The following is a 25,057-nucleotide window of genomic DNA, read 5'->3' on the forward strand; positions in this document are numbered from 1 at the left end:
CACAATTCAATCCATAACACTTTGCTTCAAGGCAGGAGAGGAAGTTCTACTCTATTAGATGATGAAAACATCCTAGAGGAAGGGACTTGGAAGAAGAGAACTTCAGGGTAATAGGCAGGGTGGAGCAACCCAGCACATGCGTGGAGAAAGTGAGTTTGCCACATGCAGGGGGTGAGATGGTTTGTGGAGTGAGAGATCTGGGTGCTGGGGCTAGGGCTGTAGGGTGACTGGGACTGGTCTGGTGTGCTGACCCACTTAGAGATACTTCAAAGGTGAGAGGCTCAGATGGAGGAGAATCAGGGCCAGACTGGAAAGAAGTTTGCAGACAGAGCCACATAACACAGGAGAGGCCTCAGTGCCTGTCCTTTTCCAGACATGTCTCTCCTTGTGGCCACTGGAGGGCAAAGTGAGTGGGAGACTTGCATTTGAGCCCCAGACCATGATGAGCAAGTGTCTGTGGTATCAGTCTTTTCTGGAGTAGGGAGATCACCCTTCTTCCTCAGGGCCCTATCCTTGGTGAGCGACTCCCTCTGATAGTTCCGAAAGAGTGAGCTCAAGGAGGCAGTGCTCCTCTGCTGGCTGAGGAGAGGACAGCCAAAGAGTGGGCCCTGCTGAGGCCCCAGAAGATCTTGGCTCAGGTATACTGAGACCTGCCATCTTCCCGCTGCCTTTTGCCATCAACCACCAGGCTCTAGACATGAGCTCCAGAGCTTTAGCTTTAATTGCAGAACAAGGGCCAGTGAAAGAACAACAGGCATAAATGGCCAATGGTCAAGCTTAGAAGGGCCTGAAGGCTTGTGAGCTGTTAGCCTGTAGCAGTTCTTCCAGCTGGAGCTAAGGATCTCCATTTGCACAAGGCACCAAGCTGCAAGCTACTGGATCCCTCCTGAAGCCCTGCTCTAGTGTTCCCCAGCAGCAAGCTGCACCCCACACACACATACACTGGCCCTGGCGATCTCCCTGGGAAACCAGGTCCCAATGAGAGTGCCTGGCACGCCGCTAACTGCTCATTACAGTCACGGCTGCAGCTAAGTATAGCTCCAGCACACACAAGACCAAGACAACAAGGGAGAGTCTTTCCATAAAAAAGCTCCGCATGCAAACACAAGAACATCTGCACACACATGCTCCCCACACTCCTACACATCGATGGCCATGCTTACCTGGACACATGCACCAACAAATCTTCATTCTTTTGCTCACTCGTTCATTCAATACAATGTTTGCTGAGAGGCTAGGAGAGTGGTTAAGAGCACATGTTCTGGAGTCAGACAAAACTGGGTTTTGAAATCTAACTGTGTCACTCACCAAATGCATGACATTGGACAATTTACTTAACCTTTCTGAACCTCAGTTTCCTTATTTGTAAATGTGGGGATGGCAGTGACAGAATAGACCTCATAGAGTTGGTGAGGGATAAATGAGATGGACTTAGAATGGATCTAGTTCAGGATAACTGTCAGTACACAGTAGGTGTCCTTATCATCACCACTGAGTACCTACTATGTGCTCGTTTCTGTGCTGGGAGCCTTATCTAAAGTTGTTATTTCTGGGGATGCCTAGTACATAATAGACACTCAGTAAATTTGATGATTGAATGAATGAACAGATGAGTGAAGCCTGCATCCATGGATAATCGGATGTCCTTGGTGCTTTCTTCTCTCAGGAGGAAGCTACCCTTACTTGTCCTGCATCCAGGCTGTGTCTCCTGTAGCATCTAGATGTTCTTGTGAGTAACAGAGGGATCCCAGAGATAGAAGAGGAACTTGAGTGTGTCTGGGCCAGCCCTTGTTTTGCAGATGGGGAAATGGACTGCAAAGAGGGAGTGGGCATTATCCTAGACCACACAGTGGCCAGAGCCTGGGGTTGACACCTTGAGCTGGCCTAGCTCAGTGGGTGGTGCCTGGTCCAGCTGCAGTCCCCAAGCCCCCAGAGCTCATCTGGAGCCTGGCCCTTGGAGCCTGCTCTGACCACAGCCCTGGCCCTGACTTGGGCAGACACAGGAGTCCTGCAGCATCAGTCAGAGCCCTGGCTGGGCTGTCAGGCAGGCCAGCACCTCTGGGCTGACCCCAAGCAGGGTTCCATGTGCTGGGGAAGAAGCTTGAATCCTGTCCAGCCTGGGTACAAACCAAGCTTCAGGACTTGGATGTATTGTCACTCTTCCCCGACTTTTGAATAGGCCAGCAGCTAAACTGCCTGGGCCATCTCCTCCCATCACACCTCCTCAAAGATAGAGTGATATTTCCTGGTGCTTTTTTAAGCCCAGGCTGGCTGGACCAGGCCCCGGCATCGGGTGGGTGGGGGCAGGCGGCACTGGGAGTCACACAGGGAGTGCTTCTCCTCACCTTGAGTGATCTCAAGACACTGGGAATAGACATGGTCTCATCTCCTCGCCATGTGTCCCAGATTCCAGTTCTGATGCCCAGATTCTTGAGTCCACATTCCAGTGCCCATATCCAGGTTTTAAATTCCACATCCCAGCTGTAGTTCTGCCCCCTAGACAGGATTCGGCTATTGAACTCCACAATGAGCGCGGTCAGCTGGCCAGCCTGCTGGGAGGGGAGGACATGATCCTGTGCCCACTCTCCTTTAAGCATTTGTGCTTATGGCTGGTGGGGATTCACTGACTGTACCCACTGTCTAGGAGATGCAGGTCTGTGGCCAGTAACTGTGCCTGCCACCAGTGTAGACACAAATCTCCTGTCAGTGAGTGCACCCATTGCCAGTGTAGACATGGGTCTGCACTCAATCACTGTGCCCACAGCCAGTATAACAAGCAGGCCTGACTGAGTGTCCCCACTGCCAGTGAGAACATAGCTGAATGATTAGGGGTTGTGTCCATGGCCAGTGTTGTCACAGACTCGTGGACAGAGATGATCCTTTGACCAGTGTAGATGTAGATCTGCTGTGCATGTGGTCAGTGTTGGTGTAAATGCAGGTCTGAAAGCAAGTTTGTACTTTGCCAGTGTAGACACATATAGTATCAATGAACCCACTACATGCTCATCACCCATGTAGACAATGGAACGTGGGTGTCAGAGGAGAGGTACTCTCCTAAGGAGGCTCAAGGGAGTCAAGATTTGTTATATCCATTATGTAGATAGAGGGACTGAGGCAAGCTGATGCTGGACACATGCCCATGGCCTTCCCAGAGTTGGACTGTGGGGCTGGGCTATGCTTTTGTGGCTGTGCTTCCTGGTTCCTGAGGAAGGGGTCTCCTTTCCCCTACTAGTGTGGAGTGTTTGGCTGGCCCTCAAAGTAGAGCCAGCCCTGATCCTCAGATCTGGCCACACCAACTCTGGCCTTCTTCCAAGCTGTGTGAGCCTAAAGAAGTCCCTTCCCTTATCTGGTCTTCATCTCCCCAGTTCCAAGATGTTGGGGTGAGCTAGACTATGATTCTGAAGGGCTCTACACCTTCTGTACTGTTACTAATAGTGACATCTAACACTTGGCTTGTGCAGACTGTGGGCCAGACACACTCCTAATACTTTATATATATTGGCTCATTTCACCCTCACAACAACTCTTGGAGGGAGGGACTGATTGTCCCTATTTTACAGATGAGGTTACTGAGGCTCAGGGAAGATACTGAGACCCAGAAGGCTAGATAACTTAAGCACGGTCACACATTAACATCTCAAAGAGAAAGATTCCACTTGGCAGAAAAAAGCCCCTAGAAAGGGAATCTTCAGGCTTATCACTAGTGTGCACACTCCAGCATATATACCCACAGGTGGGAGGCCTTCTGGGATGACAGTTCTCGATACAGAGAGGCTCAACGGAGGCTCCAGTGGGACCCCAGAAAGGGTGCAGGCAGCAGGTAGTCGAGGGTGCTCAGGGCCCCAAGTTCTACCTTTCCCCAGTTCCCTGGATCTTTGGATCACAGCATCGTGGGGTGTTAGAGCTGGGGAAGAGCTTCCAGGTCACCGGGGGCAGCCAAGGCAGAGGGGGGGAGTCTATGGCTGGGGGTTTGGATTTCTGGGTCCCTGTGCCAGCTCTTCTGCTGCCTTGCTGTGAGGTAAGTCACCCCCACCCCCATTGTTGAGTCTGCATTTTCTTTTCTGTAAAACGGGTGGATGAGATCAGTAAGTCTCCCACCAGAGGCTGGGGAGCCCTGGGATTCTGTGGAGGTGTGGGGGACCCAGGTGATGGCAGAAGGGATGGCTGGATGGGGGCTTAAAATCCCCTGCCTCCATCAGAGCTGCTCCTCTCTGATCTCTTTGAAATATTGGGGTCTGGAGAAGATCCTATTTGAAAGAAGTGTTCTGCTGCTTAGGCGAAAACAAAGTTTAAGAATTGCTGGATGAGGCAGAGGCATTATGAGCTTGGAGCTCTGCCTGAGCTGGAATCCCAGTCCCTCCACTTACCAGCTGTCTGACCTTGGGCAAAGTTACTGAATCTCTTTGTGCCTCAGTTTCCTCATCTGTAAAATGGAGATAATAATAGCATGTCTCTTCTCGGCTTGTTGGGAGTATTAAATGAGCTAACACGTTAGATATAAGCATGTTGGATTCTTGCGCCCCTCGCCCACATCGTGAGCCCCATGCAGGGACTGAGTATTCAACATGATGGGTCGTGAGAGGGACCCTAGCACAGTCTTCAAAAGGTTATTATAACTGGGCACTACCCAGTGGTGACAACAATTACATTGGCTCATTTTTCGGTAATACGTTGATGTTATTTTCAGCACAGCGGGTACGCACGTGGGCTCAATAAGTGCAGTGTAGTGGTGCAGATTTTTGTTAAGTGAATCCCATTTTAAGTGTCACAAAGGAGAGGCTCCTTGAAGATCATCTGGCCCGGTGCCTTTGGCTTATAGACACAGAAACAGAGACTCAGAGGGAGTATTTGGTTGAAGACCACCCAGCAGGAGAGGAACAATTAGCCCACATTTACAGGTGAGGAGACTGAAGCGCAGAGTGGATGACTTGCCCAGGGTGACAGACCCAAGAAGTAGCAGAATTGGGACTTCTGCTTTTCTCTGGGTATTAGCTGATCTTGCTGATAAGAGTGGCCTGTGTTTACGGAGGGCCTACTGTGTGCCGAGCACTGCGCTGGCTGCTTTACCCCATTGTACAGATGGGAGAATTGAGTTCAATTCAACAAATATTTATTAAGCACCTACCACTTGCCAGGCACTGTTTTAGGTGCATGGGATCTAGCCATGAACAAAATGGACAGATATCCCTGTCCTCATGGACCTTATGTTCTAAAGGGGGAAAGAGAGATAATAACCATGGAAAATAAGTAAATTAGATAGTGAGAATTGCCAAAGCTCATCCAACTGGACACCTAAAATGGGTGAACGTTATGGTATATAAATTATACCTCAGTGAAGCTGGGAAAACATTAGTGTGTTAGAAGATGATATGTGCCATGGAAAAAAAAGAAGAGTAAAAGAAAATCAGAGTACTGGGAGGTCCTGGTTGACATTTCAAATAGGGTGGTCATTAGGCCTTATGAGACAGTGAGGGAATGAGCCATGGGGATGTCTGGGGAAGGGTGTTTAGCCAGAGGGAACAGCTAGTGCAAAGCCCTGAGGCAGACGTGTGCCTGGCATGTTTGAGGAACAGCCAGGTGGCCGGCATGGCTGGAGAGGAGTGAATAGGAGAGGATGGTGGTGGGAGAGGAGCTTGGAGGGGTGATGGAGGACTCGATCAGGTAGGGATCTGCAGGTCATCGTGAGGACTTTGGCTTTTACTCTGAGAGACATGAGGAGCCAATACAGGGTTTTAAGCAGAGGAATGACACAATCTGGTTTACCCTTTGAAAAGATCATCTGGCTACTGTTGGAAATGGTCCTAGAGCACCAGGAATATTAGAAAATGGGAGGCCAATTAAAAGGCTGTTACCATAACCTAGGGGAGAAATGATGGTGGCTTGGACATAGGTGGTGGCAGTGGGAAGTAGTCAGATTCTGGATTTATTTTGAAGGCAGAGCCAACAGGATTTCCTTACAGATCAAGTGTGACATGTGACAGAAAGATGTCAGGGATGACTCCAAAGTTTTTGGAAAGAAAGTTCTGGAAGGATGGAGTTGCTACCTCGTGAAATGGAGAAGGCTGCAGGAGGATGAGTAGGATACAGGAGTTCAGTGGACATGTTGAATTTGAGCTAGCTATTAGACCTCTACATGAAGATGTACGAGTCTTAAGTTCTGGAAAATAGCTGGGCCAGAGACGAACTTTGGTGGTAAGATGTTTAATGGTGTTTTAATGGGAGGTAGTGTTTAAATCATGAAACTGGGTAAGTCGCTAAGGGATTGAGTATAGAGAGCAGTGACCCGGGGGAGAAAAGGATCAAGGAGTATACCCTGGGGAACTCCGATAGTTAGAGGCTCAGGAGAAGAGGTTGGCAAGGGACATGGAGAAGGAGCAGCCAGTGAGGTAGGAGGAAAATCAAGAGAGAGTGCAGTCCTGGAAACTGTAATGAGGAGGAGCGAGTGCTCAGCTGTATTGAGTGTTGCTGATGGGTCAAGTAACATGAGGACAGAATTGTCCATTGGATTTAGCATCATGGAGTCACTGGTGACTCCAGATTATTTTCCCTATTCCCTTTGCCTAGAATGCTCTTCCTTGTACCCTATATTCCTATATGTCTTACCCATCCTTCCAACCTCTACACAGTTGCCAATACCTCCTAGAAGCCACTCTAATACCAATACTTGTTGTTAAAGGCCTGTCTAGTGTCTTGTGCATTCCCTTTGAAGCCCTCATCACCTCAAATAGTTATGTATTTGCTTGTATCATTATTTCATGACCAGGGGCTGTGGCTCTTTTATTCACCCCTGTGCCCTGCACAGGCCTGGGATGGCCTAGAGGGCATTGAGTAAATATTTGCTGGAGGGAAGGCAGACGGGCAGCCAGTAGTGCTCCTACCTGGGCTGTGTCCACTGAGTTGTCCCTCTTGGGGTCGTCTTTTTCCTCCCCTGTCCCCCAATACACGTATATACATGCAAACACACACACATACACACGCACACACACACGCACACACACACACAACTATTGGGAGTCAGGACCCCAGGGTTCCAGCCCTAACTCTGTCCCTAGTTCAGTGCAAGCACACAAGTGGGCACTGGAGGTGGGAGGGTTCCCAGTGGACGTACCATGGAGCTTGGAGCCTCAGTTTTCTCATCTGCCGAATGGGAGCAATCAAGCCTGCCTTGCTGATGGCCTAGTTGTGCTGCGCTGTGCTGTGTGTGTGTGTGTGTGTGTGTGTGTGTGTGTGTGTGTGTGAAGAGGGAGCATATGGGACTCAAAATATGAAGATGTGTTGTAAGCTGTAAAGCACTGTGCATGTTGTCATCATGATGGGAAGACTAACATCTTCCTCCCAGGACTACCTGGGAAGGACGTGAAAGAGATATAAATGGAAGCTCTGGAGCACAGTGGTTTTGGAGTCACACAGACCTGGCTTCAAATCCTGCCTGCCACTTTAGAGCTTTGTGGGTTTTCTTTTTTTTCAAATGTCTAAACCACGCGGAACCTCAATTTTCTTATCTGCAAAATGGAGATAATGATACCTCCCTCAGAGAGGTTTAAAGATAAACGGGATAATACTTGTAAAGTGCTTGGTTCCTGGTGAGCATGCAATAAGTGGTGCCATTATTACTTCACAACAGAGGACAGTGATGCTTAACAAAACTAAGTACTCCTACAACCATTTAGCCATTAGTGCATACAGTGAGTGCTTAACAAAAACAGCTGAACTCTGAAACAGGCCCCAGAGAGGTGGCTAAGGGGGGTGGTCCTGAGGCTTACCTGCAGGCGTAGGCTGGGCTGTCACAGGGAAGAAGAGGAGCTGGTGTGTTCTGGTGACGCCCGAGGGCAGAACTGGGGCTGCTGAGAGAAAAGGGAGGTTGACTTAAACAAAAAATAAATATATGTCTACCGGAACTGTCCAAGAGAGAATGAGCAGCCTCGTGAGCTCCCCATGGCTGGAGGTGACCAACAGACAACATGTGCCTCAAGGTTACTGCAGAGGAGAGTGCTGATGCCCCCAAAGGAGGCCTATATATCCTATGTGGGGTGCCTTCCTACTCACTTCCTGATCTACTCTGTGGCTTTCTCAAAAAAAAGTTTGAGGCACACCTACAACAGAACCTTTACAAAAAGAAAAAAACCAAACCCATTGCCATCAGTTGACTCTGACTCATAGAGACTCTATAGGACACAGTAGAACTGCCCCATAGGGTTTCCAAGGAGGACAGAGTAGAACTGCCCCATAGGGTTTCCAAGGAGGACAGAGTAGAACTGCCCCATAGGGTTTCCAAGGAGGAGCTGGTGGATTCGAACTGCCGACCTTTTGGTTAGCAGCTGAGCTCTTAATCACTGCACCACCGGGGCTCCAAAGAAAATATAAGAAAAAATAGGAATAGTATAATGACGAGAAGAAATAGTTATATGCCAAACTCAGGCAAAGGATTAGTTTAGAAATTGAGCCCCAAATTTAGCTGAGCTTCCTGGCAGCCAGAGCAAAAGAAGAAATGTGAAGGGTTACATAGCTTATCTTTTTAAAATTTATTTTTGATTTTTTAAGTAATCAACTTTTTTAAAAACCCATCCATGACAATTTACATTATGGTTATCAAACAGAAATATAAATGAACATTCATTTTCTAGCACTGTTATCTAAGTATTTTCATAATGTATTATTATCTAAAAGGATATATCCTTTTAACTGTAGTTTAAGTGTACTTAAAGACTTAAAGAGAATAACATACTGCATTAAAAAAATGAATTCTAAATGAATAAATGAGTATTTTTTCCCAGTTTCCCTTCCCCCATCCCCTGGTAATCATTAATCTTCTTTTGTTTCGATGGATTTGCCTATTCGAGATATTTCATATAAGTGGGATCATACAATATTTGTCCTTTTGTGTCCGGCTTATTTCATGTAACAGCACATGTTTAAAGTTCATCCGTGTGGTCATGTGTATCAGGACTTCATTTCTGGAGTGCTTGAATAATACTCCATTGTGTGGATATACCACATTTTGTTTACCCATTCATCTGTTGATGGACACTTGAGTTGTTTCTATCTTTACATAACTCATCTTTTACTAACAGAAAAGTGGACACGTGCATCAGGAGACACACACTGGCTCTAAGCCCTGAACTATAAGAGGAATTTCCCATGTGGAATACTGGTATTTCTCTGAGCCTACGAGGTTAATGGGAGAGGGTGAGAGAGACTCTTCCTGCCTCCTGTGTTTACTGTCTGGTCTCCAGGAGGGACTTGCAGGCCACAGGAGATGGTGAGATGATGACTCCTGATGGGCCTTCTGGGGCCCTGACACTAGCTTTCTTGGCCTGTGGGACTGTAGGGGCACTCCAGGACAGCATGGCCCCATTCCACTGGGGCATCTGGGTCTGCTGTTCCTCTGGTGACTGACTGAAGTAGGGACCAAGCTGGAGTGGCCAGGTCGGCAGCAGCCACGCTGTTTCTTGCTGTGTGCCCCATGTACATCTTGCCTGGCTGCTCAGAGGGGCCAGTGGGAGGCAGTGGAGTATAGGGCTTCAAAGTAGGGTTGCATTGACCCCAACACTGAGAACCTCTGTGACCTTTAGCAAGCTTCTTCACCTCCAAACCTCAGACTCCTCATCTGAACATTCTCAAGAATAGATTTGCCGCACTAAACACTAATGACTGAAGACCAGGTGAGTTGTGGGATGACATCAAGGACATCATACATGAAGAAAGCAAGAGGTCATTAAGGAGACAGGAAAGAAAGAAAAGACCAAAATAGATGTCAGAAGAGACTCTGAAACTTGCTCTTGAACATAGAACAGATAAAGTGAACGGAAGAAATTGTGACGTAAAAGTTGAACAGAAGATTTCAAAGTGTGGCTCAAGAAGTAAAAGTACGGTATTATAATGAAATGTGCAAAGACCTGGAGTTAGAAAACCAAAAGAGAAGAACACACTCGGCATTTCTCAAGCCGAAAGAACTGAAGAAAAAATTCAAGCCTCAAGTTGCAATTTTGAAGGATTCTATGGGCAAAATATTGAACAACACAACAAGCATCAAAAGAAGATGGAAGGAATACAGCCACTGTACCAAAAAAAATTGGTTGACGTTCAGTCATTTCAGGAAGTAGCATATACTATCAAGAACCGATGGTACAGAAGGAAGAAGTCCAAGCTGCACTGAAGCCATTGTTGAAAAACACGGCTCCAGGAATTGATGGAAGACCAGTTGAGATGTTTCAACAAACAGATGCAGCGCTGGAGGTGCTCACTCGTCTGTGCCAAGAAATTTGGAAGACAGCTACCTGGCCAACTGATTCGAAGAGAGATATATTTATGCCTATTCCAAAGAAAGGTGATCCAACAGAATGTGGAAGTTATCGAACAATATCATTAATATCACACACAAGTAAAATTTTGCTGAAGATCATTTGAAAACAGTTGCAGCAGTACATCGATGTGGAACTGCCAGAAATTCAAGCCAGATTCAGAAGAGGACGTGGAGTGAGAGATATCATTGTTGATGTCAGGTGGATCCTGGCTGAAAGCAGAGAATACCAGAAAGATGTTTACATGTGTTTTATATTGACTATGCAAATGCATTTGACTGTGTGGATCATGGCAAATTATGGATAACATTGCAAAGAATGGGAATTCCAGAAGACTTAATTGTGTTCATGCTGAACCTGTTCGTAGACCAAGAGGCAGTAGTTCGAACAGAGTAAGGGGATAATGCGTGGTTTAAGGTTAAGAAAGGTGTGTATCAGGGTTGTATCCTTTCACCATACTTATTCAATCTATATGCTGAGCAAATAATCTGAAAAGCTGGACTATCTGAAGAAGAACAGGGCATCAGGATTGGAGGAAGACTCATTAACAACCTGCAATATGCAGATGACACAGCCTTGCTTGCTGAAAGTGAAGAGGATTTGAAGCACTTACTGATGAAAATCAAAGACTACAGCCTTCAGTATGGATTACACCGCAACATAAAACAAAAATCCTCACGAACTGGACCAATAAGCAACATCATGATAAATGGAGAAAAGATTGAAGTTGTCAAAGATTTCATTTTACTTGGATCCACAATCAATGCCCATGGAAGCAGCACTCAAGAAATCAAATGACATATTGCATTGGGCAAATCTGCTGCAAAAGACCTCTTTAAAGTGTTAAAAAGCAAAGATATCACTTTGAGGACTAAGGTGCACCTGACCCAAGCCATGGTGTTTTCAATCGCCTCATACGCATATGATAGCTGGACAATGAATAAGGAAGACTGAAGAATTGATGCATACGGATTATGGTGTTGGCGAAGAATACTGAATATACCATGCACTGCCAGTAGAATGAACAAATCTGTCTTGGAAGGAATACGGCCAGAATGCTCCTTAGAAGTGAGGATGGCAAGACTTTGTCTCATGTACTTTGGACATGTTGTCAGGAGGGAACAGTCTCTGGAGAAGAACAACATGCTAGGCAAAGTAGAGGGTCAGTGAAAAAGAGGAAGACCCTCAATGAGGTAGATTGACACAGTGGCTGTAACAATGGGCTCAAACATAGCAGTGATTGTGAGGATGGCACAGGACTGGGCAGTGTTTTATTCTGCTGTACACAGAGTCGCTGTGAGTTGGAACAGACTCGACGGTGCCCAACAACAATAGCAATATGTTGCCAGGAAGCCACACCTGCACAAGATCCAGTGACGCTATTGTTATCCATCTTGTTACTAGACTTAGGACAGAAAGCCAGGAACTCTGGCTCAAACCCTACTCACTATGTGACCTTGAGTGTCCTTTTCCTCCTGAGCCTCAGTTTCCTTCTCAGCCCCTAGATTGTGCCCTGTGGGAAACCCTGTTAATGTGGGGAAGGTTAAGTCACCATTGTGTGTGGGGGGTGTGTCCCTCACCAACTGGAGGCTGCAGTCTTGGGCACAGACTGTGCAATTGACTCCCATCAGCTATCGTTTGCTCCTGGTCTGTTTGTTAGCAGGTAAGTGGTAACAAGGGTCCAAATTTTAAGAAAAAAGTATGGGGAAAAAACTAAAATTGAACAAATTTCTTCCTTTAGCTGTTGCTACGGCCTTTCCCTCACCCCTCATGCCTCTGTAAATTCAGGAAGGAGGAGAGAAATATGCTGTGCCTGGATTTTTGTGGAGGAAGCCCTTGGCCCAGCTCCTGGAATACCAGTGTGTTAGGAAACTGGCAGTCTTCTTCCCTGCCCTAGAATTCTGCCCTGAATCTAGGGAGACCCTAGCTACCTGGCCTTTGCCTCCACAGTGCCTCAATATTGTCTTACTTCCTGGGATGTGTTGTTATGGTTCCCACTTTATGGATGGTGATGCTGAGCCTCTAAGAGGTTTCTTTCCCAAAGTCATACAGTTAGTGGTGGAGCTGGGATTGAAACTCGGGTCTCTGAAGCCAAGTCCAGGACTCTTTTCCTTCCACCATGCTGCCTGCCTCCCAGATCCTAACGTGGTCTCAAGCTGATGTTTGTTATGCATATGAGTTGCCTTGTGTCTCATCTGGTCTCATGGGTCCCAGATGCCAGAATCAGGCTGGTGACATAAGAACCACCTGGAGTGCACGTTAGAGGAAAATTTCTGGTTTCGCCCCATAATACTGAATCAGAGTCTCTGGATGTGGGGCCAAAGAATCTGCATTTGTACCTCCACTCAGACAACCTGCCCATTCTCTCCACAGCCATCCTCCCCATTACACAATCCTCTGTCTGCTCCTGCCACCTTTGTGCCTCAAAAACTCCTCGAGGGAGGGGTTCTTACTCTCCACTTTCCCTTCCACCCTTCCAGGTCACTCCTCAGCCCCCTGGGGTCTGGGTTTGGCCCCAACCAAGTTCTCCTTGCTGCTGAATCCAGAGACTTCTCCTCAGACCCCATACACTGGATCGCTCTGCAGCCCTTCCCTCAAGAAACACCCTCCCCTTGTATTCTGGAACCAGGGCTGGCCTCTTTGGACAGACTTGGGTCACTGGGAAAGGACAATGTGCTGCTCACATGGGCTGAGTGTGGGAAGGGGCTCTCCAAAGAACAATGGTGCTGTTTTGTGACGTGGAGGCTGCCTCAGTCTCTGAGGTGCCTCACAACTCAAGTGTTTCTGTTCTGTGACTAAAATTCTAGGCTTCTATAGGTCCAGGACCTCTGCTCCTAAGAGTCTGGTTGCAGTGGGAGAGGAGAGAGAACCAGGGCAGGGGTGCTCCCCAAGGGTCAGATCTGGGATGTTTGGAAAATGAAGCAATATTTTTGAACACCTTTTTTTTTTTTTTAATTGTGCTTTAAGTGAAAGTTTACAATTCAAATTAGTCTCTCGTACAAAAATTTGTACATACATTGTTATGTGACCCTAGTTGCTCTCCCTATACTGTGACAGCACACTCCTCCTTTCCACCCTGGATTTCCCGTGTCCATTCAACCAGCTTTTGTCCCTTTCTGTCTTCTCATCTCGCCTTCAGACAGGGGCTGCCCATTTAGTCTCATGTATCTACCGGAGCTAAGAAGTATACTCTTCACAAGTATCATTTTATGTCCCATAGTCTAGTCTAATCTTTGTCTGAAGAGTTGGCCTTGGGAATGATTTTAGTTTTGGGCTAACAGAGTGTCCATGGGCCATGTCTTCCGGGGTCCCTCCAGTCTCAATCAAATCATTAAGTCTGGTCTTACTACTAGGATTTGAGTTCTGCGTCCCACTTTTCTCTTGTTCCATCAGGGACTGTCTGTTGTGTTCCCTGTCAAGGTGGTCATTGGTGGTAGCTAGTTCTTCTGGTCTCAGGCTGATGAAGTCTCTGGTTTATGTGGCCCTTTCTGTGTCTTGGGCTAATACTTTCCTTGTGTCTTTGGTGTTCTTCATTCTCCTTTGCTGCAGGTGGGTTGGGACCCATTGATGCGTCTTAGATGGCTGCTCGCTAGCTTTTAAGACCCCCGACGCCACTCACCGAAGTGGGATGCAGAACATTTTATTAGTAAACTTTGTTATGCCAGTTGACCTAGATGTCCATGAAAGCATGGTCCCCAGACTCCCCGCCCTGCTACTTGGTCCCTCGAAGTGAACCCCTCCTTCTTACTCTCTATGTATTATTTCAGTTAATCATCACAACCACCCTGGGAGGCAGAGAATGATATTCCCCCTTACTGATAAGGGGATGAAAGCCCAGAAAGGGCCTTTTGGAATTTAAATTTAAAATTTGTCCAAGGTCACCCAACTGAGCCAGGCCTAAAACTTAGGTTGGTCTAACTTCAAGGTCCTGCCATTTCTGCTCCAACTGCTGCCTCCTTTGACAAGAGGGACTCAAGCTGCTTTTGCCCTGGGATCTAGAAGCTGGGTGAGACCTGGAGAGCAGAGAGGCCTGGGAAGTGTTTTAAGGGGGAAGATGGAGGGAGATACTGCATAAGCAAAGGCTCAGAGGCCACAATGATGAAAAACCCATCCTAGAGCCTAGTCCTGGTGTTTCAGGAGAACCTGGCTCTCATCTCTGCCCCATCCTGAGAGTTCTGTGGCCTTGCAGTTCCCCTTCCTTCGCTGTACCTCAAGGGACAGCTTTTGGACCAGACACCTCTGAGGGCCTCTTCTGGTATTGTAGGTTTCTAATCATCATGTTTCCACAAGCCCAAGGCCCCACTGATGTAAGACATGCTGTTAGTTCAACAGCAACATCTTGGTGATATGGGAAGAAATATTACTTTAAAGATGTGTACATTTTGTGACATATTTTAAATTCCAAAATATGGGGAAAATGTGCATCTTGAAATGAAAGAAACATGGAGATCTCTGTCTCTTCAGGATTGGCCAGCCCAGCTGTTGGGGAGCCATTTCTGGATATGACCTGGATCTAGGGTCATAAGAACCAAGCCTTCAAACTGGTTGAAACTGGGTTCAGTCATGGGCAGTGAAGTGAAACTGGAACAGACTCGAATTTTTACAATTTGGATGATCCGGAACGATAACTGGAATGGGAAAAATTATGGGTCAAAGCCCTGGAATGGGAGACTTGGAAGAGGTGTAGTGGGCTCTTTCAGGAGCTTGATGCATGAGACTGGATTATTGGCAGGACTATGAAGAGCAACACACATTCAAAGTGGCACAGTCAGCCACCATCTTCGAGCAGGGCACTGCTGTTTCCGACTTCGCTCAAAATCTAACGGGCAAGAGATTTGGTTGCTATGTAATGTGTATGCTGCCCTTGTTTTCTAAGAGGTAGGTTAGGTTTCTAGCAAGGCTTCAACCCATAATTTTTCCCGTTCTGCTTATGGTTCTGGTTCACCCAAATTTTTAAAAATTTGCATCTGTTACATTTTCACATACTTGGCCATGACTGAACTGGGAAGAACCAGTTTGAAGCCCCAGTGAAAACAAACTTAGTTAGGTGGGTTGTTGTCTTTCTGAGAGTCTGAGCTCCCTGAGGGCTAGGGCACTGTCTTTTCTGGCCCTGGCTTCCCCACACCCTAGACTGGGTCCCGGGATCCAGAGGGTCAGTGTGGTGGGAGAAGGGGGTTCTGAGTTGAGCCTGGGCACAGCCCTGCCTCCTACAGGCCTCCGCTCAGGTGGCTCAGTGGCTTCTTCCTCACTTCATTCTGCCCATTCTCTTTCTCCCTGTCAGGGACACTGTCGGGGAAAGAATACCCCTAGGCACTATGATTGACCATCCCTGGCCACAGGAAAGGGTCAGAGCTCTGGGCTGAGTCTCGACTCAGGGAACATGTGTCCAGAGTGCCCAGCCGGACCCTGATTTCTCTGGGAGATGACTTACGTGTGTATGTGTACACACACACACACACACACAACCCCATACATATATACGCACACACAAACACCATCCCCCATACATATCCCTATACACACATACACCATCCCATACACATTCCCCATACACACACATACCACCCCATACATTCTCCATACACACACACACCACTCCATACATATACATACACACACACACCACCCCATATGTTCCCCATACACACACACAACACACCCCATACATATGCCCCACACACATCACACACACCACCTCCCATCCACATCCCTACACATGCACACACCAGTCCCATACACATACACACGCACACCACTCCATACATACATACACACCACCTTATACATTCTCCATACACACAAACACCATATGTAAGCCCCCACACACACTTATACACACCACCCCTCATACATATTCCCATACACACACACACCACCCCATACATATACACACACACCACCCGCTACATTTCTGTACACATACATACACATACCACTCCATACACATACATACACACACACACACACTTCTATCACCTACATGAAATAAATACATTACACACAGCAACCACTTACACAAACCTTGTACGCATGCCCAGAGTTACCTCACGTAAACAAATGGCACACCTTCATCATGTACACACCTACTCCACAGTTACATGCAGGCTTCCAATCCCTCCCAGCACACAGACTTTCCCAAACATGCACTCACACAGGTGTGTTCTCTGCACACACACACACTCCCTCAGAGTGCCACTATGGGGAGCTCCTCCCACCCACTGCACCCTGAGCTGGGTGTCAAGTGAGAAGGAACTGGAGTCCACTGAGTGCTCAGGAGCCAAGCCTCTTAAGGTTGTTGGTGGTGGAGGCTTTTATTAGTGGACAAAAAAGGGACTCTATTCCAAACAGCACCCCTTCCCCCTGACCCTCTCTCAAATCTCTCAGCCAGCTCAGCATGCTGTGGGTATGCCTAGCCCAAGGAAGTCCAGACGAGTCTAATTCAGTTTCCAAACCCAACTCAACTGGCAATTTATTTAGGCCAATTGGCCATCCCGTATGCTCTGCATCACTGACTCCGCGTGGATTTAGTCAAATGCTGCACACCCCTGCTGGGCAGATTTAATTAGGCAGAAAAACTGACCTGAAGCCTCTGGGGGACTAGGGCCTGGACACCCGCCAGGGCTCCCCTGATTAGCCATCATATGCCCCCACTGCCTGTGTCCCGGCACTGTCTCAGAATCCTGGAGGAAGGGACCAAGTCCAACCCTCACTATACCGATGATGGAAGTGAGGGCCAGAGAGGGGAAGTGACCTGCCAAGGTCACACAGCAAGTGCTTGGCCAGACAGAGAGGGGAAGTGACCTGCCAAGGTCAAACTGCCGGATCAGAGTGTTGGTCCATGCACCACGTTACAACCATTGCCTGTTCTTGAAATGCCAGACTGCAAGAGTACAGATTCCCCACAGCGAACCCCTGCACAATTCTGAAACGCAAGCACAATTTTCTCAAGATGACTGTGGTATACATAATTGATAAATGGAAGTCATAGCGCGTATTGGTCATTTTAATAGATAGTAAATTGCCTTTCTGATTTATGGCTTCAGGGGTGGGGTTATGATAAAAATATCTTGGTGATTTATAAAACATCTTAAGTCAACAGATCGTTAGTAGGTTTGTCTGACTTTACAGCCAACAGCCTCACAACCCTGGTTGTCATGGGAATGGGATGCCTCGCTCCATTGCCATGGCTACCACTTTCTGGAACACAATTGGTGGGTCTCTCACGGTTTGTGATTTGGTTCTGGAAAAAAAAAGAAAAAGCCAGAAACTACCATCTTGGGCTTAGGCTGCATTGTTAGGAGGTCTCACCTGCATTGTCTTGAAATTTCACAGAGTGGCCGTTGAGGTGGCCAGGCTGAGTAGCAAAGCTTCTTTTGTGCCTCTAGTCAGCCTGCGAGCTGGGGAGGGGCTGGCCTCAGAGCTGGCCTGGATCCTGCATGTGGAGGGGCTTGGCTGCTGCAGGGGTGGGGTGGAGAAAGGCAACGTGGTCTGGCAGGTGACAGGAAATCAGGGAGCCCATGGATGATGGGCAGGGCCTATAGATGGGAAATCCAGAAGCTGGCATTGTCCAAGCAGGCAGGCAGTGTGGGCATCAGGGGAGGCTGAGGAGGCAGAGGCAAGGCTGGTGAGCTAGAGCTGCTGAGCCTGTGGAAGAGATAGACACTGAGTCAACTACCACACAGAGGGCAGGACAGATGGGTACATAAGGGGGCTGCCAGGGCAGAGGAGGGGCGGGGGGGCAATGCCTGGGGTCTCTATGCAGTCATCACGTGTGTGCTGTGTGGTTACCACTGTGGCGTCGGTCGTGTGCTCTAAGTGTGTACACACAAGTACTGTTGGTGTGTGCTTGGGTGCGTGTGTGCCTTGTGGTACAGCACCTGGTATTTACTGTTTGCGGTGATACATTTCAGTGAGCTCTAGTGGGCTCCTTGTGTTCTGTATGCACGTGTGTGTAGGGACACTGTTGTAATGGGCGTGCCCTTCACAAACACAGTGTATGCTCTTACGCACTGGGCAAGGTGTGTACTCTGGGTAGTTGTGTGTGTCTGTGGTCGGTGGGTGACCAGGGATTGGAAAAGCAGATAGCCCACATTGGGCGCAACCCCCTTGCCTGAGACCCCTACAGTCCTGGAGTGACAGTACAGCATTGCTGTGGAGGCTGCTTCCCAGACTGGGGATCCTCCCTGCCAGGTCAGCAGATCCCAGGAACTCCCCATCCCCATGTACATCCCCTCCCTGAACAAGTTGAGCTCCTCTCCCAACTTGCCCTCCCCAGGTGGGCAGGGAGGTGGGCCAAGTGAGGATGTGGGCCAGGCCACCCAAGGGTATTGTTGGCATTGATTCCCTGGGCAAGGTGGAGGCAGCATCTCTGTCCCTGGGTCCCAGGCTCCAGGATGGAACTCTCCAGACAGAGTCAGGGGCCAGGTACCCAGTGAACCCGGTAGCTGTGATGATTCTGGTGGTGGAAAGAGCTTAGGTTCTGGCATTAGATCAACTTCAGTCCAAATCTCAGCTCCTTGACCAGCTTTAAGACCTTGGCTTACCCTCCCTCCTTGCCACAATGGGGGATATGATCACCTGTCTCACCAGATTGGTGTGAGCATTAAAGGTACATAGTAGGTCCTCAAGCTTTGGCAGCATCTTCCCTTCTCCTTTCTGCACTGAGCTAGCCCTGGAGGATGGACAGAAGGAAGCTGAGGGGTCAGCTGGTTGTGAGCTCTTGTTTGGCTGTACCCTGTGGCTAACCTGCTAGTTTCTAGGCTTAGCAGAGTGAGGCAGCAGGGTTGGGGGTGGGTTGGGGGGCTACACAGGCCAGGGGCACCTTCCTCTACAGCCCTACTAAGGGTCCACTTGGACCCAGATGTGGCTGGAGCTCTGCCTGTGACAGAGGACAGACCAGGTTTCCCTGGAGCAGAGGCCGGAAGGTGCCCAAGGAGCCTAGGCAGGGCAGGAGGCCCGTCTTCCACCTCATCGTCCCTGGGCAAAAGTCTTAGCGTCTGCCTCTAGGCCTAGCTTCTCTTGCCCCTGCACCATCCCCACTCGTTGGGGGCTGGACCCAATGAGAAAAGAATCTAGGCAGGCTGTCCATTGATCCCCTGAGAATTAATGTTTTTCCTCCCCTAGTGTTATAATGGGAGCCCTGGTGGTGCAGTGGTTAAGAGCTCGGCTGCTAACCAAAAGGTTGGCAGTTTGAATCCACCAAGTGCTCCTTGGAAACCCTGTGGGGCAGTTCTACTCTGTCCTATAGGGTTGCTATGAGCGTTATAAGGATGTTACCCAGGGCAGGCCTGAATTCCTTCTGGGCCTCAGTTTCCCATCAGTAACTGTACTGTGAGAAGGGCAAATGAGACGAGAGCTCTGAGGGCCTGTGGGGCATCTGAGAGTTAGAAGGCTCCTGGGACATCAGTGCCCTGCCTGGGCTGTTCCCATGAGCCTCCCCAAGCACTGCAAAGCCATAATTGGAGACAGGCTTACTACCTCCCTGGGGGTGAATTCAGACTATTTAGGGAATATTTACTGTCCCCTCAGGGCCACACATTATAGGGGGAGCCTCACCTGAAGAAGGTGTCCCGGGAGAAGGGGAATTTAGTGTGACATGGAAGGATGAATGGTGTTTTGCCAGCTGGAGACTGGCAGGAACACACTCTCATGGAGGCAACAGCAGGTGCCAAGACACAGAGAAAGGGAAGATGCTTTGTGGTCAGAAATGGCAGAGTTGTGTGTGGCAAGAATGTGGGCGGGGGGCAGGGTGTAGGGAGAGGATCCTGGGAAGTCATATGAGGCCAGGGCATGGCGAGCCTCATGTTCCAGGCTGAGGGGCTTGGGCTTTTCTCTGTGGGCACCATGGCCATGTGGAACAGCAGGGCTGGGATCACATGGGCTGCCCTCTTTAGATGCATGGAAGGAGGACTGGTGGCAGAGACGGGGCCTAGAAACTTGTTAGCCTTGATGGCACTGGCTCTATTGAGAGTCACATAATGAGCAGAGGGGACAGAGGAGGTTGGGTGTGGGAGAGGCTTGGGAGGGGATGCGTTGGCTGACCAGGCAGCAAGGAGGAAAGTGCCTCCCATCTCCTGCCATTTGCTGGACTGGGAGCCCTGAGGTACAGTGGTCCCTGCCTTTTTTTTTTTTTTTAATATTATGGTAAAATCTATATAACATAAAATTTTCCCTTTAAACCATTTTAAGAATTCAGTTATATTAATTATATTCACAATATTGTGCAGTCATCACTATTTATTTCCAGAACTTTTTCATCACCCCAAACAGAAACTCCATACCATTGAGCAACAACTCCCTATTCTCCCCTCCCTCAAGTCCCTGGTAACCACGAAATCTACCTTCTGTCTGTAGGAAATTGCCTGTTCTAGGTATTTCATATAAGTGGGATCGTACAATAATTGTCATTTTGTGTCTGACTTACTTCACTCAGCATAATGTTTTCAAGGTTCATCCATGTTGTAGCATGTTTCAGAACTTCATCTTTCTTTATGGCTGGGTAATACTCCATTGTATGTATATACCACATTTTGTTTATCTATCCATTCATCTGTCGATGGACATTTGGGTTGTTTCCACCTTTTAGCTTCTCCCAGTTTGGGTGGCAGGCCCTGTGACCATGGTCAACCCAGACAGGGTTGTCATGGTACTTCCAGCACCCCCCACCTCCCCGAATCACTGCAAATAATAACAATTGCTAGAGGCAGCATGGCTGCCTCCTGCTGCTGCTACAAGGTGGGACCTTGGCACTTTTTGAAGTTATTTATGAAGGCAGCTCTGGAGGAGGAAGATGCCGCCCACTCAAGACTGTAGCCCTGGGCCGCCTCCTGGGAGATGGCCCTGCTCTGGCCATTGGCTGTCTTGGTCAGGCAGAGAGAAGGGGAGTCCAGAGGAGTGGGGAGTGGTGGGAACATGCAGGTAGGAATGACCCCCTGGACCCTAGGGGAGGGCCAGCTGCTCAGAGTTCCATCTGCCCAGGTCAGTGCCAAGGGAGGCCGTGGTATGTTAGGGTTCCAGGGGCAGCTGATGGGAGGCTGTGAGAAGAGACCTTGCCCAGAATTCAGTCTGAGAAGGAGGATTTGAAACTCAGACAGCTGCTTGAGTCTACCTCTTTAGGTACCCATATCTGCTGGGGACTAAAACGGTCCAGGTAGTCATTAGACGGAGCCACCAAATCAAACCAAAGGGCCTCCTAAACTTTTCTCCAGGGGGCTCAGGGCCAAAGCAGGTGGTTCTGGACAGGCTAGGTTATCCTGGCCATTTCTTTCTCACTGGTGGGGTCCAAGAGCAGCAGGTACAACATATGTTTGGGGAGCCTCAGTCCCCCAGCAGCTTCTTCCTCTCTCCCACCCACACCCTACCTGGTGTCTGGCAAGGTGCGCAAAGCTAGACTCAGACTCCTGGCTTATGGTGTCTTTGAGGACTCCTGGTCCAATTCTTTTCTTGATGCCTGAACCCTCAACACAGTATCTCAGACAAGTGATCATGTAGCCTCTATTTGAATACTTCCAAGAATGGAAAACTCATTTCTACGTTGGTGGTGGGAGTTTCTAGAAGGATAGAGATTAAACCTGGGGCAGATATACATCTCCCTCAGTTCTAGATACGCTAGAACCCAAAAGAGACCACATGAGTGACCTACAGATACAGGGAAAAGAGAACAAACGTACTGGAGTAGGAAGGAAGAAAGATGGGAGGTGTGGCCTTGAGGTGCCTGATTCCACTAGCTGTCCCCTCTTGCTTATTTGCAAGCTGCAGCCCCAGCAGGCTAGGTCACTTTTTTTAGTCAGGTTAGTCAGGTAAGTGCTCCAACACCAAGACCAAAAACCAAACCAGTTGCTGTTGAGTTGATTCCGACTCGTGGTGACCCCATATGTTGCAAAGTAGAACTTCACTCCATAGGGTTTTCAAACTGTGACCTTTGAAAGACCCAGAGACCTGTCTTCCCAGGCACCTCTGGGTGGGTTTAAACTGTTAATCTTTCAGTTAATAGTCGAGAGCTTAACTGTTTATGTCACCCAGGGACTCCTGATCCAACACATCACCCTCAAATCACAGTAACTTAACACAATAGAAGTTTATTTTCCACTCACATAATAGATCAAGAAGGGTATTGAGTGGATATCCTTTCTTTCAGGGACCCAGGCCCCTTTTCTCTGGTGGCTCTGCTGTCCCCTAGAGGTTCAGAATCCTCTGCTGGGTCCTCCACATATGGCCAGCAATGGGGGGAAGAAAGCATGGAAGATTGATGGGCCCGGACTGGAAGTAGCATACATCTCTTTTGTCTGCATTCCACTGGCCTGAACCCCATCACATGACCTCATCTAGCCCCAAGGGAGGCTGGGAAATGTAGCCTACTGTGTGTCCAGGAGGAAGAGGAAATGGGTTAGTGACAACAGAGTGGTCTCTACCATAGCCCCATAATTCCCAAGGCTTCTTACCCTGAGAGATATGTAACATGGTCAGCTTGACCCATGATACGGTGGTGGGCGGTATTGTGCATGCATCTTCCCCTGGCCAGGCCCTCTGGCTAGTCCCCACAGCAAGGTACCCTATGTTTCTCCACTGTGAGTGGGTGGAAAGGCCACCCGTTTGACACTGTCTGTTTCTCCCCTACAGTATGTGGCCTTTGCCTCCCTCTTCTTCATCCTGGTCTCCATCACCACCTTCTGCTTGGAGACCCACGAGCGCTTCAACCCCATCGTGAACAAGACGGAGATCGAGAATGTCCGGAATGGCACGCAAGTACGCTACTACCGGGAAGCCGAGACGGAGGCCTTCCTCACCTACATCGAGGGCGTCTGCGTAGTCTGGTTCACCTTTGAGTTCCTCATGCGTGTCGTCTTCTGCCCCAACAAGGTTGAATTCATCAAGAACTCACTCAACATCATTGATTTTGTGGCCATCCTGCCCTTCTACCTGGAGGTGGGCCTAAGTGGCCTGTCCTCTAAGGCTGCCAAGGACGTTCTGGGCTTCCTGCGCGTCGTCCGCTTCGTGCGCATCCTGCGCATCTTCAAGCTGACCCGCCATTTTGTGGGCCTGCGGGTCTTAGGCCACACTCTCCGTGCCAGCACCAATGAGTTCCTACTGCTTATCATCTTCCTGGCCTTGGGCGTCCTGATCTTCGCCACCATGATCTACTATGCCGAGAGGATAGGGGCCCAGCCCAATGACCCCAGCGCCAGTGAGCACACACACTTTAAGAACATCCCCATTGGCTTCTGGTGGGCCGTGGTCACTATGACAACGCTGGGCTACGGAGACATGTATCCACAGACATGGTCCGGCATGTTGGTGGGAGCGCTGTGCGCGCTGGCAGGCGTGCTGACCATCGCCATGCCGGTACCCGTCATTGTGAACAATTTCGGGATGTATTATTCCTTAGCCATGGCTAAGCAGAAACTACCAAAGAAAAAAAAGAAGCATATTCCACGGCCACCGCAGCTGGGATCTCCCAATTATTGTAAATCTGTCGTAAACTCTCCACACCACAGTACTCAGAGTGACACATGCCCGCTGGCCCAGGAAGAAATTTTAGAAATTAACAGAGCAGGTAGGAAACCTCTTAGAGGCATGTCGATCTGACTTTTCACTCCGCCCCCTGTAGCGATGATTCCAGATTCAGTCAGACTGCTTCCTTAGTTCCGTGGGTGACCCAGGACCCCACGCTCAATCTTGAGGTGTGGAGCCTGGGGGCCCAGGGAGATACTGGGCAGCTAAATTCAGAAGGCAAGAGCCTCACTGGTTGTCCTGGGTAAGGAGGTTGATGCAGTTGGTCTTGTGATGTTCTCAAGAGACAACACGGCCTGCAAGGTTGCTGAGGACTATCTTAGCAGGAGCCCGAGGGGCTGCTGCTCATGTGGGCAGGAGTTGAGCATGAGTCACTGACTCAGGCTACTGACCCAGTGTTGGGGCAGGGCAGGGACCAGGGAGGTGTGATTCGAAAACGCCAGACGGCTTTTGATTTGGTCCTTACACAGCTCCCTTCAAGCTGTGTAGATGGCACACAGCTCCCTTCAAGCTGTGTAGATGGCAGAAATGGTTCATGGATATGGGCAGGGTGTCCCTGCAGAGGCTGGAGCACGGAGTCTCAGCCCCCAACAGAGCCTGTCTCCATAGTTGAGTAGAATTCCTGCTCTGATTCCGGCCGCCTAGTTCCGGGTCCTTCCTAGAAGATGCCTCTAGCCTCCGTAACAAGCTTACTTACCCCATAGCATGCAGAACCAACTCATCTTCTACCACCACTCTAGAGTTTAGCGTTTATCTTTAGGAACCTGTTGGAGTGACTATAGCTTTCACGTTGTCTGTTTGGGTTGATGGTTGAGTGGGAGTTTCTGGTGGCCTTCTGATGGAAGCAGCTGGTGAGCAAAGGACTAGAGGGGGCCACCACCCTGGCAGCTTAGATGAAAGTGCAACAGACCAGCAACAACCTCCCACCGAGGGTTCTCCCCATGTCCAGTGTAGGGACTGCAGCAGCAATACAAGACATCCCAACCAGTGCACAACCACTTTCCCGTGATTTCACTGGGGGTCGGGGAGGGGGAGGGGGGCCATGCAACAATACTAGTCACCGTGGGATATATTCTAATATTCCATGGCTAGTGGTTTGTTATGGGACTATCTCAGTTTTATGAGAACCTGCACATAGCACATAAAGTTGATCATGGGGCTCTGGTCTGTAGATATAAAGCCCATAGTCTACCTCTACCCATGGAATACCATCAACTTATTCTGTGGACACAGGGATTTCAAAGGAA

General features: G+C 48.9%; 1 protein-coding gene across 1 annotated transcript in view; it reads left to right on the plus strand.

Annotated features, from left to right (window-relative positions):
• Positions 1–25,057, plus strand: part of KCNC1 (potassium voltage-gated channel subfamily C member 1) — a 55,250-nt gene that overhangs the window by 20,495 nt on the left and 9,698 nt on the right. The window contains exon 2 of the mRNA XM_004369687.1: positions 22,920–23,853. Within this exon, the coding sequence (XP_004369744.1) occupies positions 22,920–23,853 (934 nt within the window). The remainder of the gene's footprint in view (positions 1–22,919; positions 23,854–25,057) is intronic.

Source organism: Trichechus manatus, unplaced genomic scaffold (assembly GCF_000243295.1).
Source record: "Trichechus manatus latirostris isolate Lorelei unplaced genomic scaffold, TriManLat1.0 scaffold00006, whole genome shotgun sequence".
In the NCBI taxonomy this organism is placed as follows: domain Eukaryota; kingdom Metazoa; phylum Chordata; class Mammalia; order Sirenia; family Trichechidae; genus Trichechus; species Trichechus manatus.